This window comes from Aptenodytes forsteri, unplaced genomic scaffold (genome assembly GCF_000699145.1).
Source record: "Aptenodytes forsteri isolate BGI_AS27 unplaced genomic scaffold, ASM69914v1 Scaffold92, whole genome shotgun sequence".
Lineage (NCBI taxonomy): Eukaryota > Metazoa > Chordata > Aves > Sphenisciformes > Spheniscidae > Aptenodytes > Aptenodytes forsteri.
This window is the reverse complement of record NW_008794581.1, coordinates 7235105-7261469: the sequence shown is the minus strand read 5'-3', so window position 1 is coordinate 7261469 and position 26365 is coordinate 7235105. Positions and strand designations below refer to the sequence as shown.

Genomic DNA, 26365 nt, shown 5'->3' with positions numbered 1-26365 from the left:
TTTGGTCAGAATTGCACAGCTGGCAAAATCAACCAGTCGCCTCTTGGAGGAGTCACCATCTCTCCTGGTACTCAGACTGCTCCTTGTTGACAGTGCCTACAGCAAGCAGTAGAGATGGAGGTTCAGAACTGAACATCCCAAAGGAAATATCCACTTCCATTATCTCATCCCTCACTCCCTAACTTCTCAGTATATCTCCATCAGGAGTAGTATACCCTTGCCTAGGTCTTGTACCTGCAGAAGGCGTGGCCTTGGTGGAATTGGAGCAGTCTCTTATAGCGGAAGGCCTACTCTTACTCCATGTCCACAAGCTGCTCTAGGTCTGTCTGTGTCTGACATAGGATTCTCCACACGATACATTCTGGTATTCCTTGGCTCCTTCAGGTTCTAGGCTGATGGGATCAGAAATCACATTTTGGAAGTGGCTGTGCATAAGGACTCTGGAAAGAAGGTAACTAGTCTGACAGTCCCCAAGGTCCTGTATACCCTTAGTACGCTGTATTGTTGCTCATAGCTATCAACTTTAGACCTAAGAGCAAAGCTGAGCAAAGCAATTTGAAGAGCAAAGGCTACAAAAGTGGGAAGACCACCAGAGTAGGAAAAACTGAGGGAGAGGAGACGTGACATTTGAAGATTGCCCCTAAGCACTCTCCTTACTTGGAGGGGCATGAAAACAACATGCCAATGGGCATTAAAAAGGTGATTTGATCACGCAAAATCTGGCAATCCATATTCATCCCACTTCATTACAAGCTCATTTGGGGTCAAAAAGTTGACAGTGAGCATCACAAATAAAAAGCAACCTCTGCTATTTGGATAGTTCTTAATTCAGGCTAACTGTGGCTGATGGTGCTTCACTCATAGAGAAATTCTGCTTTGGGTCAGCCAAGAACATCTGTGGTTCCACTTCCTCCCTTCAACTTGCTATTGTGTAACCTGGACATTATAGCAGAGGTGACTAGGGAGCTCCAGGAAGCATAATGCAAGAAATGACTGACAAAGTTCAGCTTCCAAGGAACCTAGACTGGAAGCACACTCCCACCAAAAAAGTTTCATATGAAAAATCTACCATAAAGCTGCAAAAAAGAAGCAGCTAAAAGAAGAAATGGGGAGGGAAGAATGTATCCACAGAAGTGTCTGTTGTGGCAGTCAGGTTACTGCATAGATTCTGAACATCTTTTTTAAGGTTCCTGGCTCCCAGAAGTTCTCCTCCTGCCTCTTCCCAAGACTTCACTCCTTTTGACTCTTCTAACACAGATACTTCTCATTCTAGTTTTCCTCAGTATTGCCAGCACATGAAAACTGGTCTCAGACATCATACCACATTCTTCCTCACAGAAGCTCTGGTGTACTCCAGTGTGATATCACTCTCCCAGATGTAGCTGCCCCTTACAGAGGAAGGGCTCTCTTTTGACTCCAGGGTGTTCATTCTTGCCTTTGGCTTTCTTCTCAACACAGGGCCTGAATTGATTCAGATACCTAATAACTCCAAAATACACTATTTCATTTAGACCACAAAGTGACATGTTCCTAAAAATTACTTTCCATCCTATTCCTGCCCACATTTAATTATATCTATATATTATATCCCAGTCCCCAGCTGGGATCATGAAAAACACTTGGGAAATGAACTTAACTATTCTGCAGTGTCACAGGGCTCAGACTTCAGCTCCAACTGAGCAGCAATGCTTTTTTGTCAGCATTGTTGAATCCAGATGTTCCAGCTGTTTGTTAATGGGATTGAGGTGGAAAATAGCCAGAATCAAAGAAATAGAAGGCCCTTCCACATGCATGTCCTAGTGAAGATGTGGCGTAAGAGTAGTCTGAACAGAAGTGGTGGTTTTGGGTAACATCAAAGAAATTGTCACGGGGCAAGGAAAAATCCAGGTTTCATATATACTCAAACCATGAAACAGCACATGACTCTAAGCCAATCTATGAAAGTGTGACACCCTAAAAAGAGATTTATTATTTGGCTACAGCTTTGCTCCTTCATCCTTCATAAGCTCCAAGATGCAATTTACAGACAATGACATTAATCTTTGTGCTAATACCTAAGCACCACATAAATTTAAATTTCACTCAGTACAAGAGAATTTCATAGTAGTCTTTATAGCCACCTGAAGAAAAGAGTTAAGGTTTATCCCATTGCTTATAAAGTTGCCCTCTACCTTAAATATGGATATAATTTTGTGGGATGAAGTTAATAGGAATCAAGTCACATTGTAAATTGTTTTGTTTCTTTTGGATGAAAACAACAATATATGAAAGCCTTTGTAGCAAACACACAAATCAATATGGAAATGTGAGAAAATCTGGTTTAAAATCCAGAAATTTTAAAATGTTAGGTTGCTTCAATAATCTTAAATTAATCATTGATTTATATCCTGTATAGATCCAAACTACGAAAAACATTTTATATTTGGAATTCAGTCCTGCAGTCTTTGATTACTAAAACGGTATTTACTCAAGTGAAGAAATCAAATTGGTCTGAAAGGACTACTTGCATAAGCAAGAATTAATTCTTGCAAGTATAAATGCTCTGAGAACAAATAAAATATTTGTTAATTATACAACAGAAAGGACAAGGAAGTATATTGTTGTTGCAAGCTTGAAGGCCAAATGGTCTTTTCCACACTAGCATTGCAAAAATTATCTTGATCTATTATGAATTTTCTTGTTAAAAGGAAACTAGAGGTCATTACTTGACTCAGCAAAATATGATTCCCATGCTGCAGTCAGCAGTCAGCTAAAATGTTCTTGTTGCTTTTGAAGTTCATATGCTGTTTCAAATTATTATTTTTGAAGAATCTCAGTATTTTCAACTATGTATAAATAGATTATTGAATTATTATTACAATTCTCTAGAATAAAAGTCCATTTAGGGCTGAAACAAAATCTCTGCTAATTATTGGCATACCCATGTTCCTAAGGATGTAACTTAACAGGAAGACTGAAGGCTGGTGGTCCCATTGCTTAATGTTCAGACCTGTAGTGATACTGGCAGAAACAACAAGACCAATTCTTGATGTTTTTTGGGGGGTTTTTTTGGGGGGTGGGGTCTTTTTTAAGTGCAAAACAAAAAAAAAAGCAGTAAAAAAAAAAATCCCTGTAATTTTATATTGCAGTTGTCCTTAAAACCACTGGAATTTCCTTATCAAGCCCCAGAAGAAATGATCAGGTAATCATCAGCCAAGCTGTAACAGATCCAGATGCTTTTTCCTCCACTTTTGTAAGGAAGTCCACCTGAACTGTGACAGCCAATGCGAGCTATTGAAATAAAACCTAAAGCACATCCTTCTCTGCAGTAATATTACAACAGAAACTAACACAGCTTCTGAATGTGGGGCACAGCCCACACTTGGTTGCCAGAGTGGAAGCAAATCATGATTTCCTGAAAGAAATGTCTGTAATGCCAGTCCTGAATCCCTACTCATATTAAGATGGAGATAGAGGTTTCTCTGAAACTTGTGTTCAGGGACGACAGTTTTCCGCTCTATTGGGTGAGAACCCTCACAGATAGGTACTTCATCTCTGAAATGTGCATTTTTTTCTGAATATGCACACTGATTTCTGAAGATGCCAGAGACTGTAATGTTACACAGGTTGGCCATGAATCCCTGTAGTCCAGTCAGAGAGTGACGTGATGAACACATCAATAGGAGTTTCCTAGTATATAGTTCTCTATGGAACTATTCACAGAGGGAGTAAGAAAGGATTTACCAGTCTAAAAATAACATTGTAGCAGAGCTGTTGGCAGTTTTCAAGGAAGACAAAGGACATGGCTGTCTCCAATAAGATTCCTTTATCTCTGAGTAGAACTCCTCTAAGGGACTGGGTTAGTCTGGGGACAATGTTTACATGTGAAACAGACTTGTTTCCTGAAGGCAAGGAGAAGATTCATACTGTCAAGTTGTAACAGGGGCTAGACCTTTGGGGTGTAACTAATCTTACTAAGCATACCCATCTATACATCAGATGTCTAGTCCAATTCACTGTTTAGGCTCCTTCTGCGTACACTTCCAAGAGAGAGCTTCTCCAGAGCATAGGTTCTCATAGCACCTACTTTAAGATGGGAAGAATCAGTTCCTGGAGAAACTCTCCCTCTTCTTTAACTATAGAGGAAGCCTAAAAAACTAGCTTTCACTACATTCTCAGATGTCAAAAATTAGATACAATCAATCCTATTTTTGGCAAAATATACATAGAACCCTTGAGTCAGTCTGAGGCTGAACAAACCTGAGGATTAAGGAATGTAGTATTTTACCATACCAGTGTCAGAAAAATCTTCTCAGATCTATCCAAGAACTGAAATAGAAAAGACAATATTGCAAATTCTTGATGTTAAATGAGGAAATTCCTTTAAATCCAGTTCAGATCTCCTGCTTAGCTGCTTGAAAACCTCTCAAGCTCCCCTACACAACATCATTCTAGGGCAATCCAGCTTCTAACCACCCATGGATTAAATTAGAGTTGCAGGCAAAACCTCAGCAGATACACTTTTTATCTTGTCTTATCTTCAGTCTATTCGCCCATCTAGAAACCTGACAGTAAAAAAGAGCTCTATTTTTATTTTATAAACCACTGCAGCTCTCCTCCTGGAAGACAAGCAATGAAATGTCTTTTTGCACCCCTGAATGTTGAGGCACCTGGGAAAAGGTGTGAAATGTTTTTATCCTGAATGCTCAAATACGGAGTTATTCACGCAGTGCTTTTTTAATGGTTAACAGCATGTGTTGTGTCATTTCAAAAACTTGCCGCATTGTTTATTTTGGATGGGAGGTTCACTCACATTGTGTTAAAATCATGTTAGTTTATTCAAGGTCATGCATTGTTTAGCTACTTTCACTTCCAATTTAATTAACTTGAACAAAAAGAAACACACCCAAACTTATGAACAATTTCCAAGAAAACATTCATCAACTTTTGATACTGAAAAAAGGATTTGAAGAGGAAAAAAAAGTACTCCAAAGCTAGAGAACTAGAGGAGGAGGAAACAAGCAATAAACAAAAATACCCATACATATCAAATCATGACCTAGCTGATACTAATGGATATCTTCCTAATAATAACAATGGTAATACTTCTGTATTCTATATAGACATAGAAAGTTAACAAAAGGTAGACTTCACTTCCCCTACCTTTAAGCATTTAAATGTTAAACTCTCAGCCTAGGATGGCAGGTAGGCTCCCTCTAGAGTTGATGGAGAAAAGAAGGTACAGGAGAGCTACTGTAGCTGTTCTGAGAAAAGTAGACGAGATATGGCTAGGGGGGTACTTCATTTCATTGACTGTAAAACGAGCCTTGACAAATGGCTTAGATTAGACAGACGCTTTTTATATGCGGAAGATGTATCTTACCACAAAATGCAGTGGCGTGACTTACTAAGGAATCCTCTCCAATACCGAATTTCAGGGTCAGGGCTGTTTAGAAATGTAACAGAAATTAAGATCAAAAACCCTGTATCTGATATGCACTGTATTGGCACTAGATTTCATCCAAGGCTGAATCTAATTTATTTGTGCCTGGCTTTCAGATTTTGTGTCCCTTTTCCAGCCTTCAAAGGATCATATTTTTATTTCACTTGGTCGCATATGAGAATTCTGTTTTTTGCCAAATAATTTTATCATGTCAGATAAAAATTAACCTAGATGAGACTTTATAACAATAAAATAGTGCACATTTTAGGGAAAATTAAAGGTGAAGAATTACTTAGCTGTTCAATAGAATGAGGACTTTTAAAAGCTAGACTGTCATTTTGGGGAAATAAGATAAAAAAAGTTATCTGACTCAGTAAAAAACAAAGCCAAGGAAATTTCATTAAACGGATTTTATCTCTTATGGGACATACTGTACAAACTTAATTCAGGAAACCAGTTTTTATATTCCAAGCAGTATGAAGAGCTTGAACTATCCAGTATATGAGGAGCATGAGATACAAATACAATTGTTCAGTGGTCTGTTTGAGAAAACAAATGCCACCAAACTTCAAGGCACTCTCTGCACTGACCTCTACACATTCTTTTAAATCCACATATATTCATGTAAAACTCCTCAGTGATTTTTATTTAAATAAAAAAGACTAAACCTTGACCCTCCATTTTTCTAAGATAACTAAAATCCTTGTGAGTATTAGACCTGGGATAAAGAACTGAGGTTTCAGAGATATCATACAATGCATTGTCAGGAAAAGGCGTGGATAGCTTGCATACGAAATTTCCTGAAAACTATGTTTACAAGGAATTTGCTTTGTTATAAAGCTTTGAAATCCATTCCACTTCTTACTGAACACTGTTCTTTTGGCAATATACACCTCCCAGTGTTTTTGTTTCCTATGGCAAAATATAGTATATGGTTTTCCCTCAAATATTTCTGTTCTAGATAGAACTTAAGCTGGTATGAAAATTTGCATTGCCTTTCATAGTTGGGAAAATATTACCTATTAATTATTACAGCACCTGCTTTTATACTGACCTCTGTAAAAGGAAATAGAGCACAAGTGACCCAAAAAAGCTGATGATAAAAAGTATAAATAACACCTTGCTTTCTTGTTATTGTGTTGGCTTTTCTGCAGTTCTGGATGGCCTGTGTCACAATATAACTTGTACAGTCCTGCTGCAGAAAGACACTGGCGGAAATCTGTGTGTTTATGTGCGAGGTGCTGGAGAAAGAAGCTGTTAAGCTGGACCTGAGAATTAATTTTACAAAACTACTTCATTAGCTTATTTTGATAAGCAAGTAGTACACAAATATTGTTTAGAAATATGATACAACTCTTCACACCATATAACTATGTATTTGACTCATAACAAAAAATACATATTACAGTTATACCTCTAATTATAGATGTTGTACTTCAATAGTAAAAGTACTTCAAATTCAAATTGTGTAACCATTAAAAAAAATCTTACTATAATAAGACTGTTGAAGTTATCCTATTCTTTTAATTCTAGATTCTCTCTTGCATTTTTTGACTTTATAGTGTTTTGCTCCCTATTTCACAGTGAAAAAAAAATCAACAGAGACAAAACCAGAAAAAAATCATGTATCATATATCAATTAATGACTGTTATTTCAAAATAGCATCTTTAAAATCCTATTAGATGGAACTGAGCATTCAAAGTATCTGATTTTTCTTCAATGTTATATGTATAAAGAACAGGAGGTCAGTATCTCTTCAAAATTTTACAATATATTCTTGTTTTCCACAACAGCGGCTGGAAAGTTTCGACACCTTTTTTTCATTAGTCTACCAAACTGTTTGGCAACTCTGAACAGATAGCTGTGCCCAGTCAGTTCCCAGATGTTGCCACAGAATTCCAGTAAATTTATCATTTTTCTTTTAATTGGGTTTCTTGTGAAGGGAACAAAACTCTTTCACTTTCAATATCTAACTGAAAGTTTACTTAAGACCAAAAAGGTTTATTGTTTTTGAATTAATTTTTTAAATACAAATGAAGTGAATTATTTGTAATCTGAAAAAAGAAATGTTCTATGAATAACAAAACTCATGAAAAATGGCTATTTTTCTGTGAGTTTGTCTTGCAAATCTCTTCCTCTACTGTGACGATCTCAACTTCTCCTTCCTTGCCTTCACCCACATCTCCTATCAAACACCTTTCCCCACGCATGACACAACAGTGCTGTCGCTACACTGAACTTTTAAGCATGATAATTAGCTATCCGGTATAATATATACCGCTTGATCCAGGCTCTAACATCATGCTACAGGGGAACTGGTGGAAAAGATGAGGCTCTAATTTACCCCTACTTGTTTGACTAATGCCCACACTTCCCCAGACTTGTGAGACCATACTCAGTCCTCTGGTTCTCCCTCAGATGGAATCAGCTGAAACTGACTGCTAGGTTGAAAGATTACTCAGGAAAATGGCACATACGCAATCAAACTGATAAACTGACAGTATAATTGCACAATCTTCAACAATAGAAGGGTGAATAAAATCAGCAAATTAAAAGCTGAAAAAGGAATATGTTTGTCATCGTTTGAAAACACCATTTTCTTGACCAAATGGGGTCACCACAGCTACTCAGAATTATTCTCTTGCATTTTAGCAGGGTCCTTATAAGGACAAAGAAAAGAAAACAGAAAAAAATCTCCTTTAAGGGATACAACAAAAGATTAGGCACTATGGCTGTGAATTCTATGTATGCCACGTATTCCAGTCTAGCAATATAGACCACATAAACATGTAAGAGAAGTTGAAAGGAAAATCTACCTGGTGGATTTCCAATGCCTTTTGCATATCATGACGCCCTTTATTCCTCTTCATTATTCATTCTTTTTTTTTTCTTTTTCTCTTTCTGTGACAGTAGAGCTCACTGCAAAACAACATTTGATCAATACCCATGTATTCCAAACAATGAACACTGATGCTATCAGCCATCACAAAGATATGTGAAAACAGTATTTTTTGTAGTTTATCTTAAAGCAAGTGGATTTTTTTCTCCCTTCCTAATTATGGTGACAAAACCTCCTTTGTCATCAACATATGCAGAAAAGATTGGTAACTACTATAGATACACATTGAGCACATTTTAACGCTGACTTATCTCCCTGAAAACGCCCACTGGCATTCTTTGAATAAATCATGTCAGAAGTGGTTTCTCTCTTTTCATGAATCTTTGAGCAAGGAAATCTCCATGTATTTATTATGTGGGCCACAATGTAGTAGAAAGATTTTCTCCCTAATGATGACACATAATGAATGCTTGGCAGTTACATCAATTGTGTAGGTGGAAAATTAGAAGTAGAAAACCAGTCTTTGTAATCCTAGCTACCTTCCATATAGTGTATACGTCCTTTTCAGAACCCATGTTGACATTCTGCCCCTAATGAAGCCATCAAAAGATTTGTCATGGATTTTTCTAAATTAAGGATTTCAGTCCCAGGATGGATTCAATTCTTTAGTTTATATGTCTGCAGTGTAGACTTCTACATCTCAGCTATCCACCAGAGTGCATTACAGACAATAAAGAGAAAAAGGGTGTTTCAACTCATGAGTTATCTAATCTTTTTTAGACCTCTTACAATATGGTATCTTTCACACACTGGGAAAGCCTGTTTCTCTTCACTGATTATAATAAAAGCCTAAAATGACTAGTTCAGGTAAAGATATCTCCATTTACTCAGGTAAATTTTACTCACAGGACTTAGTTCAGCTGCAAGTAAAGACAACCAGTACTAATAAGTTCTTTGTGAACTACAAGTGGCACCTATCAATGCAAAGTGCATACTTCTTTGTAGCTGTATTTCCCTTCTTCAAGTAAAATGGTCACAGTTTTCCTCTTGCAACATCATTTTAACTGTCACTCCTGAGTAAACTTTGTCATTCAAACAAACCAATAAAAGAAAAAATAAATAGAATTCTAGTTCACGGGGACTATGAAGGATCCTTTCTGCTGCATGCTATGACTATGTGAATGTTCAGACTCCATTTTTTAGGAACTCATTTTGTGAGGTCATGACAGGAGAAAATGTTAGAATTATTCACTCTCTGTTGCATGCATGTCTGCTAATTTATTTCCTCAGCTGCTTTAATAGGTTTCTTTTACATGTGGAACCCTGATAAACATTAACGCAGGTTAAGTTAATGCTTACAGTTGTGGCATTTTTCTTTTTATACTGGGGAGTGGATAGAAAACAGTTTGTTAACAGGAAACTAGGTTGAGTTCATAATAAACACAGGACTAATGATGTTACTATTTATAGCTTAACTCTCTACCTCCTGCTATGTAAGATTATACTGCTTTGTCCTTTTCTTCACAGTATTCCTTATATTTTGAAGATATTCCAAAACTTATCCTTTAAGCCCCTCCCACTTTCCCTCTTGAAGTCCCCAAGACCTACTCCAATCCAATCAACTTACAATTCCAGTCCAAAATATAGTGTCTATTCATTATATCTGTAAATTCTGATTTTGCATACCTCCTAAACCCAGTCAAACTACAGTCATGACTGAAGTCAGTTGTTAATAGAATGGAACATGTTGAGCTAACTTATGGATTGGTTGTAATAATTTCATGTAAAAAGCTGCACTTCAGCAAGAACTTACCATGCCTTGTTATAATTTTAAGCACATATTTGCTCTCATAAACTGTCTGATGCTTGCCTTCTGAAGTCCATGAAAAAGTTGAAAAATAGACCCATGTCAAGCTTACCCACTGCCTGCTTAGACAAAAGTTATTGGCAATGTTCAGAGCAAGGATTTTAACAAATGGATATAAATGGCTATCAGTTCTAATTCTGTTCCTTTTTCGGTTCTCTAAGTTCTCCTTCAACCCTACTCGTTTGAGCTGAAGCCCCATCTGAAAATTCTCAGCTCTGCTGGAAAACGCAGCAACTAATGGGTTGGATAGATCTAAGATAAAAGAATTAAAATTTGTCTATTAAACTGGCAGAATTGTATTTTGTCTAATATTATATAAATGTATTTCATACTTTTATCTGACCTAAAAAAGAACATTAAACCAGAACTCCGTGCTCTACGGTAGGTCAGACTAAACAACCATAAGTCCCTTGGCCTTAAAATCTCTTCACTCTGAAACAAATTTTTGGCCATCCCACTGGAAATACAATTCCTCCACTGTGACAGGTTTTCTTACGTATTTTGCAGCCCTAGAGATTTGGAGAAAGTCAATAAAATATGTCTTGAAACACATGCAGTAAATTACTTCTGTAACATAAAATAACAGCATTTCAGGACAGCAGACAACATGGTATGCAAAATATCAAATCAAACTAATGGAATAGCTTGGATTATTTTAAAATTATATATCAGATTTTGAATGCTCAAAGAAAGTACAAAACTGAGCATTTACCTGAATTTAAAAGGTTTTTTTTCCCACCAAAATAGTCTCTGAAGTCCAAACAGTACTAACAAAATGTAAACAATGATTCTAATACAATGTATCAAGAAGGATTAAATCAGTCAGTTTTATTATATAATGTTATTATTACAGTGCTTGTATCATTATATATCTTACATCATTATACTCCCAACTCTAATTCTACTAAATGAATGAATTTGCTATCAATCTGATTCACAAAACAGTCCCTTGCCAATTTGCCAATCAAGCTCTGTATGCAGACATATTATATAATGTTATTATTACAGTGCTTGTATCATTATATATCTTACATCATTATACTCCTTACTCTAATTCTACTAAATGAATGAATTTGCTATCAATCTGATTCACAAAACAGTCCCTTGTGCCAATGCCAATCAAGCTCTGTATGCAGACAAATTTTGGAAAAGTCTAAAAAAAATCACCAAGTTCAGAATGTTCTTGACATTAATTCATAGCTTTATTGGTTCACAAAACACATACTGACTTACATCATTATACTCCTTACTCTAATTCTACTAAATGAATGAATTTGCTATCAATCTGATTCACAAAACAGTCCCTTGCCAATTTGCCAATCAAGCTCTGTATGCAGACAAATTTTGGAACAGTCAGTAACTAAAAAAAAAAATCACCAAGTTCAGAATGTTCTTGACATTAATTCATAGCTTTATTGGTTCACAAAAACCACATACTGATACCATGTGCAATATTACAAATAGCAAACTGGGTTTCATTAATTGGAAAGCTCAGTCCTTTTAGAAACTTCTGCTATGTACCTACACTGCTACTATGTACCTAGCTGCATAAATTCCTTTGGCATTGTGCATATGACTAATAACAGTAAAAAAATTTGGTCTCAGAGTTTCTTTCTCTTTTAGTTTGAGTGACTTTGTTTTGACAACTAGAAACCCTGTGACTTTTCAAGGCTCTCTTCTCCACAGCTTTGCTATTTCCCACGTGAAACACACAATGCTGATTCAGCATCGGGATCACTACTATGAATCTTGTTGCCATAGCTGCAGCTAAGATGGCTGTCTTCTCTTAGATAGAGAGATTAGATATTGTGACTACGAGGCACAGCAGTGTGGTGATGACTGTGGTCTAAATTCCCCTCTTTCTGCAGCTCTTTCTTTATCTTGCTACTTAGGGGGTCTCTATGCTGCTCTAAGTATTAACTGGCTACACGGCTCAAACACCCCAATATAGCTAGTTTAAATGTAACTAGGAAACTAGTTATAAAATAATTCCAAGTGTGTCTACATGAGTTATAGGAATGGCTACAGTATAGACAGTGTAATCTACTGAGCTGTATGCAAAAATATTTTTCTTCTAGCTTTTTCAATCAGCTTTACAGCAGCCATAATTACTTAGCTGAGAACTGAGGCAATAGATTCCTAGAAGAAATAAAGTTTTGAATACGTATTCCACCCTGGCTGAGTAAAATACTTTCAGAAAAGGCCATGAGACTCTAAACAGGAGAGTAAATGGGAATGAGCACAAACATGGTCAAGGATATAACCATTCATGTTACTTTAATAAGAGCACTCAAAGAGCATTCATGAAAGCAAACAAATGCTGTTCTTCTAGCAGTCAAAACTAAATTATGTCCTGGTGACACAAGACCTTCCGTTAGAGCCTGGAAGCCTTCTAAAAAAGTTGAAGATCCCAGGCAGATAAATGCATGTTAGGTGCACAGGTATTTGATAATGGTGCCAGACTGAGTTAATCAAGAAGCTGCAACCTATGAGTTCTGGACAAGGTCAAAAAGGCTAGTTTGGCCGCAGAGTTTGGGGGGAATGTTCTCCTCAGTTGCTCCACAGGGAGTTATTTAGATTGCTGAGCTAGCTTTAAAGCCTCTGCAAAGGGTGCTGACCTTAACCAAGGTCTTGGCTCTGAGCCCAGCCCTATTGGAGAAGCAAGATTTCCATAGACAGTAAACACAAATTAATCCAGGCATAACACTCATATCCACTGACTCACCAATAAGCACACTATTATTAATAAAATTAACTCTGCCTCTGGCAGATATGTTGGTTATTTTAACAGCCCCTTCGTGGTCATTCAATGCTTGGACTCTGCTATACTCTAATAAACCATCTTTGATGAAGGTGACATGATTTGTTTAAAGAGAAAGCATATTACATAGTCTGGAGAAACAGGTTGATTTATTCATGCTTGTTACACTGGAGAATATCTTGAAGATGAAGAAAAATTGTTTCCTTAGACCTTACAAATGTGTACAAAATAAGATTTTTTTTTACTTCCACCTGTGTACAAAACCCAGGTCACTCTGAAGCTGCCTCTATTAATGCTGTATCATCTGAGTCAACACTACCCCGCAGTAGAGCACTGCACATCTGTCCACAGTGATAACCATCAGTTCTGAAAATTTTCATCTAAGAGAGAACTTTCCCCTTGCCCCTTGAGTTTTGAGTTAGTTCTGGCCTCTAAAACCTGTCACAATTTTCTGCAAGCTGGAGGAAATATCTGCATCTTTCTTTTTTTAGATTATACCTTTACAACAAACAGAAAATATTTAGACATCACATAAATGGCCTAAGGATGACACATGTATAGTATAACTTCTATTAGTTTCTAGCCCTGTTGCTGATAAGCTAGAAAGGAGAATAATACAGCATGAGCAACTTTGCTGTGTTTCACAGAAGATGAGTTTTCAGCCTGAGAGAAAGCTACTGATCACAAAATCCTATTGTCAGAGCAGAACTTCCTCTTTCATTATGACTATATACTTTAAACAATTTCTAGAAGTCCTAAAGTTATATTTGTTATGCCCAAGGATCATTTTACAGAAATGGAACACAGCTGCTTAATTTTCGTATCAGCAAATATTGCCACCATTTGATTAAAACACTCTAAGAAATCTCTCTCTTTTTAAATTAAACCCAAAGCTATGCTTGCCCCATGATCTAGATTCCACTGATACTAGTAAAGCAATTCCTAAATTAAACTGGGTACTTAAATCCAAAATTGTGATCTAAAACTTCTTCTTTCACCTCTTCTCTGAACTTGGAGATAACTATTCTGTTTGGGTACTAACCTGTTTAAGTCCATAAGGTTCTCCAGACATTTAGCATTTTGATTTTGCGTGGCTAGAACTGTGCTTCCAAAACAGTTTGGTGTCTGAATCAGACCTCCAGACCAGACATTCTTCCCCTCAGTTTTCCTGAAGAGACAGATCCTGTAGACACACTCAGAGTATGCTTAGCACAAATTGATAGGATTGGTCTCCTCACAAAATGCAGTTGCCACCACTTCTTTTAAGGCATGGGTGGAAGAAGAGACTCTGTCCACCTTTTCTGTAATAGCTTAATGCTTGCAGCATTCATTGGATTCACTTCCCTTCCCAGTCGGGACAGGTTCACAACGTTTTACACCCCAAGGAAAATGTCCCAACTTTTGAGTCCTTTGACAAGATGGCTAAGTTGCCATTGTGGTGATGAGAGAGAGTCCTGATCTCTGGTTCCTTCTCCTAGGACCATATGCATTCTATATGATGCTCAGGACACTCCTATGTAAGTGAACTAACCTAAAATGACTGAGTGGATCCAGACCACCAGAAAAACTCAGTCACATTTAAGGCCCTCCTCCTGGGTACCTGAGGGCTGTTTGGAAATGGTGACAGAGTAGGCAGCATACTACATGGATTGTCCTGGTAGCCTTGTCTTTTGTCACCCTCTTTCATGAGGGGCTGGCAGCACCTCTTTCATCATATGATCACACGCATGCCTATCACATCTAAGATGCATGATATGCAAAAGCACAATTTCATGGAATATCTGCATTGTACTCATCTGACAGGACATATACATGTGTATTCAGTCGTGTGACAGGCATGTTAACATATTGGTTACTTGAGGAGAGCACATCTCATGACATAAAAAGCTATGTAACTCAGCCTGCATGGGTAAAAAAGGCTCATTGCAGTAGCTTCCAGGGTTACTGTTCTGCTACCCCTTTCTGGCCTGAAGAAACCTTAGTTCTCCAGTAGACAGTACTAGTTTCAACAGAATGCTACAGCCCGTTAGGCAAAAGCCTGCTGGTTTTGACATGACTCTGGGAGATTGGAGATGCTTTTTTAAAAGTCTTTCAATGTGAAAAAGAACACCAGCTTATAACTCTGACTTTGAAGCTGAATGTTTTATTTGTCTGCTAACAAAATTATGTATATTACCTTCTCTGTCAGTTGTCCACTGTTTCTATATAACTCACATTCAGTAGGTTCCAGACTCCAGCCTGGAGGTGGCTGGAGATGCCTATCTGTGTCTTGCACTAAAACACCTAGGTTTGAAACAGAGGTTGGATTTCAGACTTACTCATGTATTTGGTAATCATCTTACTTCTGGCAAACCCAATATAGGATAATAAAACCCAATATGGGCTTCTATATGAATCCCAGGACTGTCTTCTTACCAGAGTGACCTAACCACTAAGATAAAACCATCAAAGGGTTTCAGACCACAAAAACAAATTATTCAAATGGAAAGGAAGGTGGAGCGGTGGGATTTAGATTACAGGTCTCAGCAAGTAAAAATTACGGTAGCATCCCTGAAACAAAAAGTTATAGCAATCTACAGAAGCTGGAATTCCACCAGGAGTCTGGTTTGCAACATCCACTAAAAAAGTAGCAATGTGTTGCTCATTATAGAAGGATTGTTGCAAACTCGCAATTTGTCTTAAAATCACATACTTAAAAAATAAAAAGGTAATCATTGCAAAAGCTGAAATTTCTACACTACAGGGATATTTGTCTTGTGCATGTGCTGTTTTGGTTTTTGTTTGTTTGTTTGTTTGTTTTAATGTATGCCATAAAACATACACTGGCATCATGACCAGGCTCATGCTCCTGTAAAAAGCCAGATTTTTTTTCCTGATAATGATGATTAAAGGAAAGCCTGGGCAGTGATCTACATTTAAATGTCGCTTTTTCACTAACTGAGCAAGATAATAGAAATGGAAGAGGAATGTGTGCATGCATCAAGGAAAAAGGGGAAAGTTAATGTTTTTATCTATGTAGAATAGACAGAAAAAAATAAACTGAGAGTTTTCAACATGGCTATTGCAGTCACAGCTACCTCTTTTCTGTAACCAAACAGTAATAATTATATTATGCAGACCAGCTGTGAAGGCAATGAATGCAATGCAATACAATACAATGTAAAACCCTGCAGACAATGTAATTATTTTGAGAAATTATCTATTACCTATTTATATCTATCTAATTATCTAATTATCTATTAGTCTCCCTTCACAGCATGCTCAGTAAGTTATTCTTTTATAATTTAATAATTGAAATCTATCTGAACAATGAATAATATTGATTATGCAACATACCATGAGCAGCACATTAAAAAAAAAGACACTTAATTGTTAAGAAGCTGTAATAAAAAGAAGTGTGGGTGGAGTGCAGAAAGCCCAAGATAATAATAAGAATCAATTGATCCTCTGTCCCTAACTTCTGGCCTCATTTCAAATAATTTCATTTGTATAATGCAGTGGAGCTAATGCATTGATGGACCAGCATTAGCTGGGATGTCATATGTATCTTTAGTCAAAAACCTTATAAACATATTGCAATTTCTAGTTCAGCCCCTTGATTTTGTACAATAAAATATGAATTTATTTCTTTTGTCTTCCCCCACTTGAAGTTAGCAGTTCCATTCCCCTCAGACTTGATGCCATAGCTCCAATGACTTCAGTGCTGCAGAAAAAGTGCTCCAAGCACAAGAAAGGCTGAAATACTCAGGCCAGAGAGATCAGTACCTCATTCAAGTTGAATAGATAAACCACTTTGTGTTTTTCTAGCCTTATTTGTAGCGTATACTTTGAGGAAATATATATTCATGTTAAAGTCTGGTAATATACTACAGAGCTCAAAGATACATTGTTGACATAGTAAATAGATAACTAGAAGTAAATAAGCAAGCAGAAAATTAAAACCATGTTGCAGGAGGAAACTGAATCAGGATTTAAATTGTAAGAGTCTGACTCAAAGGAAATAAAAATAACACTAGATATGATGAAAAGAGTAGAGGTATCATCTGCAGGAATCTTAAATTCTATTCTAATATAAAAATCCTTCTACATAAGTATAAAGTGGCAATCATAAAATAAAGAGATTGGTGAAAGATTTATAACAGTAAATTATGCCATATAAACATCTCTTCCCGGTCTTCCTGTATTTTTGTGATACAGCTAGTTTTGATCTCTACAAATTTAGGATGAATATTGAAAAAAATGCATCCAGAGAAAATGCAGAAAGCAAAGCAGCATGACTGAGGATGTGAGACACTTTAAATCTGTTAAGGAGAAAAATCAGACTATTTTCTTTTGGTAAGAATACAGACTGTGTATTAATTTAGTTCACAAATACTCTATGATAGTAGGTATATAATCCAAAAAGGACCAACAAAGAAGACATAAAAGATATTGCAGAGAACAAATTTAACACATGGCATTTTCCATAACATTCCCTACCAACATTAATTAAACTAACACAAGCTGCAAAACAAATTTCTTATGAAGATCCCTTTGTACAGTAAAAAGGATTTTTGGCACATTTGTACCACTGGTTAATACAGATGGAGCAGAAACATGGGCATTCTCCAAGAATATCAAGTATCAGCTAAAAGCTGAGCTGTAAAACATGGGAAGATTTATGCATAGAGTATTGCTGGAACCATACCAAATCCTGCAAGGTCTTAGTTCTGGAACTTGAAGAAGGAGCCCTCAGGCAAAAATAAGACTACAGCCCACAAGTTCTGCCAAGTGAATTCTAGCATGGTCCTAGAATCAGATAGGAAAAAATGGAGACTATGAAAATGAGCAACAGAGTAATCAAGGTGAAAGACAACTTGGAGACTGAGAATAAGCAAGTGTAAGAAAAAAATGTAAATGTAAATCATCACTAATCTACAGCACAATGTAAACCATCAAAGAGGTAAGAGCTTTCAATGATAAATCTTCACTTAGAAGCTATGTGAACAAGCTCTGTAGTATTTTCCAAGCAGTGCATAATACAGTGTAATAACAACAGTGAACATTGCAGAAACATGTTACGTCTCTCTTACAATTATTGATGTTGTCATAGTATTCCTTTAATGGAAGTAAGTTAAGCATGCTTCTGGCTATTTGAAGTCAAAGTCTTGCATTACTCATTGCTCTCCTGTGCTACAGGTTAGAGATCCTTTTCACCTAACAATCAAAATAAATTAAAATTGCTCATCTCCTCTGTAAAAATGGAAGAACAATTTCCATGGATAATGAGCTCTATGTACATTATAGTCACATTATTTAGAAGACTGCTTGCCTTTGAAACTATTTGAAAACTTTAGTTCCTGTTCCTTCACCCCTCACCTTTAGGACAGAATGCATTTCTACTGTTTTTTGCAGGAATAAACACCTACTTGAAGGGAGAAGAATTGGGTCTTCCTGATATTTTTAATTTTTGTTGTCTTTTCAAAGTCTAATCCTTCAAAGTCTTTAAATTAATCTTTAATCATAAATACTTCTATCAGATTCCATGGAACTACTAGTGTGCTTACTCTATAATGCATATTCTAAAATACTTTGCTGAAACTGAATTGGGAGGCAGAGTTCAAAATGACAAATCATGTTTAATTTATAGCACTAGGAAAAAAAATCCTTCCTCAGCATTCTGTGACACTTTAGAAAGGCATAAAAGAATATGCAAACCAATTATATTCTTTAAACTAATTGACCTTTCTGTTTTATCCATCGTTATAAGTAATGATTTTCTATACTATTATGATCCACTGAAACCAATAATATTTGTTGTGCAGATATTGAAATTACCTAATATCTTAACTACTTCTGGGCCTGAGTACACCTCATCTAGGGATTCCTGCTTAATATACATGTGTTCCTTACTACTAATGTATAAAACCTTAAACTCCAAGAAGAGCATTTAGTGATATGTTATGAACAATTGCCTGAATGAATGCACCCAAAGCAACAAAGACTCTGAAAAGATGCAACAGCTATTCTACAAGCGATAGTTTGCTTTTTTCTGAATTAGTTTGGCATTCCAAAATAAATAATGGTCTGTAAGTCTGTAACATATTTTCCTTTTTTGAATGTGTGCAAATTAATAAGAAATGCTAGCTCAGTCCAGCAGTTCATCTTTTCTAACATCTTCCTTTTGACATTGCCTGATGCAAGATGCATAGGACACTACCACAAAAAAAAATAAATAAATAAATAATACCAAGAATAATTTGGAAGAAATTAGGAATAACCCTACATCAGGAACGTTTCTTTTTCTCGGTCTTCTTTTAGTTTGAATGCCATCTTAATTTCCTTTAGTTTTATGCATAAAACCTTTAGCTGAAAAAATGTGTCTAGTCTTTTAAACTGGTACCAGAGCTCAGATCCTCATTCAGCAAAAGTTACACATGCTTAATTTCATCAACTTGGAGTAGTCCCACTGTGGTAATTAAATATATTTTATAGTGTGTAAAGGCAAGCATATGCATAAATTATTACTGAACGAGGACCTTTGCTCTTAAATCCAGCTTTGAAATCGTGCACTATTTTCTAAAATTTCCACAGATCTACGAGTAAAGGTGCACCCAAAGTGTTCTCATAAAATTAAGACAGAAGTTGGAAGATGTATTTGACTATTATAGTGATGATTAACAGCTGTAGTTTATTAGCCTCAGAGGAACTTACAAAAATTCCACTAACTTCCACTTCTTCACCAAATTCTTTGCTGCAATTCAAAGAAAAAATGGGGGATTTTTCTAGCAGCACGAAGATCTCCAAATCCTTAGAGTATTTTCTCTTTTTCTTGCTTGAAGGACCATGGGTTCTCTTGTTTTATGAACGACAAAATTACTTTTCACCAGGTCCAGTGCAAAAACTCATACACTGCTGAAGGGATGTCACTCCACCTGAGCATCACTCCCATAAACACAAACTGTCCTGCAAGCTGCTCTTTTACCCAGTGTTTAATGAACCCTGAAAATCCCTACTCACAGGCCTGAATCTGGCTGATTATTACCTTTGTGATTTATTAGTTATTTATTAGTGAAGTCATTCAGGGGGCAGGGAAAGGGGGGGAAGGGATGCCATGCAAATGTTCGGTAGATGAGGGCAAAGGCAGTTGTCTGGTATATTCCTCTACGCAGCAAAGCACGGGGAGACGCAAAGACTCGAGAAAATCGCCCACTCTCTGAAGAGTTACTGCATCCCCAGAGCCGCTGAGAATGGGGAGGGGGCGGCTGGCTTCCTACTGCAGGCAAACGACCGGCCGTAGAGTGCGTTTTTAAGGGGTGATGTAAGAGAAATTAAACTTGACCAGCCAAACACACCCCCTACCTCAACGATGTGTTTCTCCTGCTGAGAAGGGCGAGAGAGGTGGCCGCGGAGCACGCCCAGCTCTCTCCTGCCCTACTGGGAGGGGGGCTGGCTGGCGGGGGACACTTATTAATTAATTATGAGCGGGCAGATGTCCCTTTAAGGTCTGCTGTGCTCTCCGGGGGCTGCAGCCGGAGGCTTGGGCGGGGAGAGATTTGGCTTTATTTGTACATCTTAGCGCTGGGCTAGCTTTACGGGGAGGTTGTTTCCAACGCGCAGAGGTCTTCGGGGGGGGGGGGGGGAGGAAAGTCGCAGTGTGTGTGCCGGGGGAGGAAGCTAAATTCTTCTTGATGCGAAGAAACAACGTAAAGACTGAATAACAAACAGGAAATGCCTAACTCGGCTGCAAGGAGGACGGGCGGGGCAGGGCCACCCCCCCTCGCGGCGCAGCACCACCGGGCGCGCCGGCGGCAGGAGCGCTCCCGCCACCCCTGCCCTCGGCCCGGGCTCCCGGCCCCGGGCTCGCAGGAGCCCAGGCATGGCTGCCTTCTACTGGATGCTGACAGGTGAGGAAAGCCCCCTTTCTGTCTTGCTTTGAAGACCCAGGTCCCGAAAGCAGTTCTGCTGCCCGCGGGAGGGGGGTGAAGCTGTTGGGGGCTGGCACCCGAGGGACCGCGTCCCCCAACCCCGATCTTTCCACCTGCCCCTGGCCCGGGAACGCCCTGCCCGGAGCTGCCCTCCGGCTGGAGCCCGTGAGGGACTTCTTCGGTTTGCTTCTCTCTGGGAACTTCAATCCCTAAACCAGTCTTCGAACCCGGGGGGTGGGGGGCTGGGGGGAGGCTGCTCGATGAGGATGAGTGCGTGAGAAGGAATACTGTAATTGCATCTGGCTTGGGAAAAGAGGTGCACCTGGCCACTTTTTTTAAATCAGGGTAGCTTTTCTGTTTTCCTCCATTTGGCTTTCAGATGTTCTGAGTGGTAAAAGGGGAAGTGAGGAAGCGGTTAACTGCACCCAACTAACTTCAGAAAGATGAGTTCATCCGGAGATGGAATATGTAATATTTCCTTTTAGGGTTTCATTTGTTGTTAGGGACTTGCATTTTTAGTAAAACAAATAGAGCAAGTAACAATTCCCCTAGCTAGTCAAGCTGTAGTAACATTTTGGATCTGAAATCAGGGGAACCCAAGAAGTGGGAAAGAGGTTAAGGCAGTGCTGGGATTCACGTGCTTGCAAACTTTGACACTGAGCTCCCCGGTAGTTCTTGCGCTGGCAACTAGCACACAGTGAACCCGAGGTGGTACAGAGGAAGAAATCAGTTTCATAAGAATTGTCAAAATGCAGGCGGCAGCAAGTGGGGAAAAGGCAAGACTAGGGTTTTTCCCTCTTCAGTCTGTGCTTGTTGTGCAAGAAAGAACAGATACAGGAAAATGTGAAAATCTGAATGTAGTACTTTGGCGTGCCATATTTAGCCCTTGTTCATAGATGTCTTTATTACTTTTATTACATGGTGATATTCTCCAAAACATGCTTTTGTTTGTGTTCCTTCACAGAAGGAGGCTTTGTGAAGTGGCAACCATTAAGTGTGCCACAACTTCCCCTCAGAGTTGCAAAGTTGCCACTGGTACAGCTGACAAATAATTCACCAGTAATGACAAAAAGGTTTATTATCAGATAGGAAAACATCTCAAGGGTGGGTCCCATCCAGATCTGTCAGGGGCATACTAGTTTTTGTTGGTTTTTCTTTTTTTAAGAAGTTGGTGTGAAATAGAATACACTTAGAAATAAGAGGAGACATTACGGATACCAGGAATGGGATTCAAATTGTCTCAGATAAATAAGAGAAGTAGTCCTACATGAACAAGTCAAAATGTCGTAAGGACAAGGAGTTTTAGAATTACAGGGGAATAAAAAATAAATGCAAATTAATTACATGTTCCTTTCTTAAAAAGAAGAAAAAAAAAAAGGGCAAATAATCTGGCATGCACTAGCAGACAAAAAACAATCTAGAATAAAGGAGGTGCACAGTTTGTGTTTTTATACAGGTTTGTTTTTTTTTTTAATTCAACTTGGAATTGGTGAGGTCTCTAAGAATCTTGAGTACAGGAAGTCTGACAGATGCAGACAAACAGGCAGAAGTGCACAGAGAAGTGAGATGCCTGATAAGGGCTGAGGAAAATGATCTGTGAAGAAAGACTGAATGAGTTAAGCTTGTTTATCTAGAAGAGAGAAAACTAAGGGCAAAGTGTTGAGCATTTCAAATATATATTTTTACCAAAGTGTTATTAGAGAGAATATTCTTCCAAATGTCAATGTTTTCTCTGTTTTGTGAGAGCACTCAATCATAACTGTCTGTATCACATATGTTGGTTTATAAAGAGATTGATAACTAGTTGGTTCTCCATGTCCAACAAAGCACAAGAGAAAATCAATGTAACTCGCTGTGCAAAAAACTTAGGGAATATTCAGAAGAACTTTCTTACTCTTCAGGTAATGAATTGCTAGAACAGGCTACCAAAAAAACCTACCGCTGCATAATCTCCTTCACTGAAAGTTTTGATAAAGTTAGATAAACACCTGTGAGGGATGGTTGAGGTTTACTTCACCAGGCCTCAGTCTAAGTGGTTTGAATAGCGATGTGCTGAAGTTTTCTCCAGCCCTACGTTTCAACAGAAGAGGAAGGAAGAAATCCAAAGGGTTCCATTACTTTTTAATGCTTCTTCACTTACAGTTTTACGCATAGCCTGCTCCCTCCCGGAATTCTCTCGTTGATGGTGATCATGTCATTGGTACTGATTAAGAGTACTCATCTTTATAATAGGAAAGACCAGTAACCGTAAAGACAGAACTGTATGCAGAAAATGGTCTCTGTCCAGAGCCTGCAAAGGCAGGACAGACACAGGATAAAGGCAAAACATGAAAAAACACATTTTCCCCACTTTCCCTCTCCATCTTTATCTTTTATCTTCCTTTGCTCTTATAACAGTAACGTCCAACATCTCTCAGCAGATTTCCCGTATATTTGAGATTCTTTCCCACTAGTTTTTCTTATCCAGGACTTGAGTGTGTTTGCATGAATTCTACTTAAAATGGCTATAGTATGGGGGAGAGGGCATTTCCTATGAACATGACGTCTCCTTGTCTAAAATCTGTACACAACCCATCTTCATAAAGCAGCCGATCAAAACTTGAAGATGTAGGGCAACGTGCCTCAAATGTTTTCAAAATAATCATCTTACAAAAACAGCATGGCTTCAAAATTCCTATGAATGTATGCTATCACCATTTTTATCTTGTCTTGTACTGTGCTTAAAAAGGTCTGAAAATGGATGCCAAATTGCTGCAATTATTAGTATCTATAAAATTGTTTTTAAAAAGTGATAAATGGCAAGAACTGTCAGATTCTACACTTAATCTTAATCTTTTACCAAGACTGGAACAGACCACGTAATTTTAAACTTTTATGTTAAAACTGTATGTAAAAAGAATCCACGTGTTTTGGCTCTACTGGGGTCAAATTCATCTCTCTCCCTGACATTAGCAAAACTAGTATGAAAACTTACAAACTCAGTTATATGGTTCTTAAATTTTTGGAAATGTCGTTTTTCTTCTATTGCTCATTCTTTGACATTGTGGATACATCACTGAAGTTTACAGTTGCCTCTAAATACTTGTGGATCACTGTTCGTAACTGTGTAAAATCTCGTGATTTTTGTCTGAGAAAGGACTTCAGCGCATCCCAAAATTTCTCTTTCCACAACAACAGTCAATTTAGTATGTTGAGTGGCAACTTTGTTTCGAGGTTGTTGTTCTTCGTTTTGGCTTGGGGTTTTTTTGTTTGTGTTTGTTTTTTTTTCTTTTTAATACAGCAAGTCACCTGCTTGCATGAACTCAATGTTTATTTTCTACTGGATGGTACTGGATGCCAACTTGCAACCTTTATCTAAAATATATCTCATCTCCAGGGATGTGAGTCTGCTTGTAAAAATTAGACTGGAACAAGCAAGCAGAGAAAAGTTTGTAAATACACAGCAGTAAAAGAATAAAAAATAAAATAAATATTAATGTGGAAGGTAAATATGCACTACAGTTAATTTTTCTTGAAAGAATAGCATGAGGTCAACCCTTGCAATTTTATAATCACAAAGAATGTAAAGAAGAAAATTCCCCATGCAGCATTTACACAGATAAGTGAAAGGAACTCCTGAAGAAAAGCTGAATGCACACTCTCTGCCTAAGCCACAAAACATCAGTACAAAATTATGAGTAGGTACAAGCCCAAATTAAACAAACAGTTATTTATACGTGTGCTTATGTTATATTCCCTTGGGTGGTCCAGCTTCCTTCTGTGAAACTATTCATGCTAACAGAGTTAAGCATGTGTACTCACAGGAAGAGTCTCTGAGGTCTCATAAATAAATCCTATTATGTAATATCTGATAAAGTTGTTTTTACATCAGTATCAAGCTTAGGAACAAGAATGCGTATTACTGGGCCAGACCTGAGTTCAGTGTCCTGTCACAACAACTGACTAGTGCTAGATACTTGAGAGAAATTTATATGTACACTGTAATGGGAAACATGGGATGATTTTTGCTCACAGTAGCCTTGTATCTCATTAAATCCTCCAAAGCCTTTCCAAGTCAGCAAATTCCATAATCCACAGTATTTAAAAAAAAAAAAAAAAAAAAAAAAAAAAAAACAAAACCCCCCACAAAACAAAAAACACAACAACCCACAAAAAAAAAAAAAAAAAAAAAAAAAACCAACCCTAAAAGAAACCAGAAACGCCCTTTTAACAATTCTAAATTTGCCACTTTCTAAGAGGATGTCCTCTTGCTTTTTGGTTATCACACTGCGTATGTAGACCTTCCAAACTTCCTGTATCTGTTCCAGTTGCCCTGATACACTTATCATGGCACATTAGTTTGTCTACTTTCTTAAGTATTTTTTTGTTCTTTTGAATCATTCTTCATACAACCACTTTTTCTGTTCTCCATTCTTTTCATTTTCTTTTCCTCATTCTTTCTAATTTGCAACATTCATTCTGAAAGGGAGTTTTCAGTGTTGTACAGTTTCAAAATAAGCTGCAGTACTTGCATAATGACATCTTTTTTTACATTATTTCTGGCTTGTTAAATTTGTCTAGGCTGCAAATTGAGCTGTGTCGTTATTGTTCAGGTCCCTTTTCTGTGCAAGTATCATTGAACTAATCTGTGTGTTTTTGCAAGGCACATTACTTACATTTGTCAACATCAAACTGCATTTGAAACATGCTTATCTGCCTCTGAAGCTTCTCAGAACTGCCCGAGTAACTAGTAAATTGAGGAAGCAGGTCAAGCATCTGTATAGGCTGAAGCGTAACTTGCACGTTTAAGCAAAAACTTTTAAGCTGAAGTTGAGTTTAAGAGCAATGTCAACGTAACAGTTCAGGTTCTGATGTTGCCTGGGTCTGGTTTCCATCTCCCTCGGTGACGCCCCTCCGACTAGCCGCCCCTTTCACGCACCAGCAGCTGCTGGGTAGTACCGCCTGTCCCCCCCGACGCCGAGGTACCACGGCACCCGCCCACCGCGCCCAGACAACGGGCTACCTTTCCCGGTCTGTAACCGTAACCTTCCACAACTACAGAGTTTTGGGGGTTGGTTGTTTTTTTTTTTTTCTCTTCCCAAACGTGAGGGACTGTGTTAGAAGCCTTTGGAAGTTTGAATCGTCGCTGTAACGAGCTAGAGGGGAAGGACCGGTGCGCGCCCCGACCCCCTCCCGCCTCACTCGCGGAGAGGCGTTAGCGGGGGGACACCCCAATTTACAGTCCTCCCCTGCCTCACGGCACACAGGAGCCTCGCGGCTGCCTCCTAGTTCCCCCCCAGAAGGTTCCCCTCCCGAGATCCCCGTCCCTGCCTGCCCCTGGCATCCGGAGGGGGCACGGTGCTCCCGCCGGGGCCCAGCACGCAACGCCCGACCGGATGCCGCTTCTGCGCGTAGCGCCCCCCGCGCATGCGCCGGGTCTCGAGGCAGAGGCGGCGGGGAGGACGCCACCGTACGCATGCGCGTCGAGCGCAGAGGCGAAAAGGCAGGGGGAGGGGTGCGTCCTGCCGGCGCCGTTTAGGTCGAACTGTGCGCATGCGCCTTGGGGCGGCGGGCGCTACGCATGCGCGC

General features: G+C 38.4%; 1 protein-coding gene across 1 annotated transcript in view; it reads left to right on the top strand.

The window, feature by feature from the left end:
* Positions 1-20483: 20483 nt before the first annotated feature.
* Positions 20484-26365, top strand: part of ITGA1 (integrin subunit alpha 1) — a 75303-nt gene continuing 69421 nt past the window's right edge. Inside the window, exon 1 of the mRNA XM_009272535.2 lies at positions 20484-20776. Within this exon, the coding sequence (XP_009270810.1) occupies positions 20749-20776 (28 nt within the window). The 5' untranslated portion in view covers positions 20484-20748. The remainder of the gene's footprint in view (positions 20777-26365) is intronic.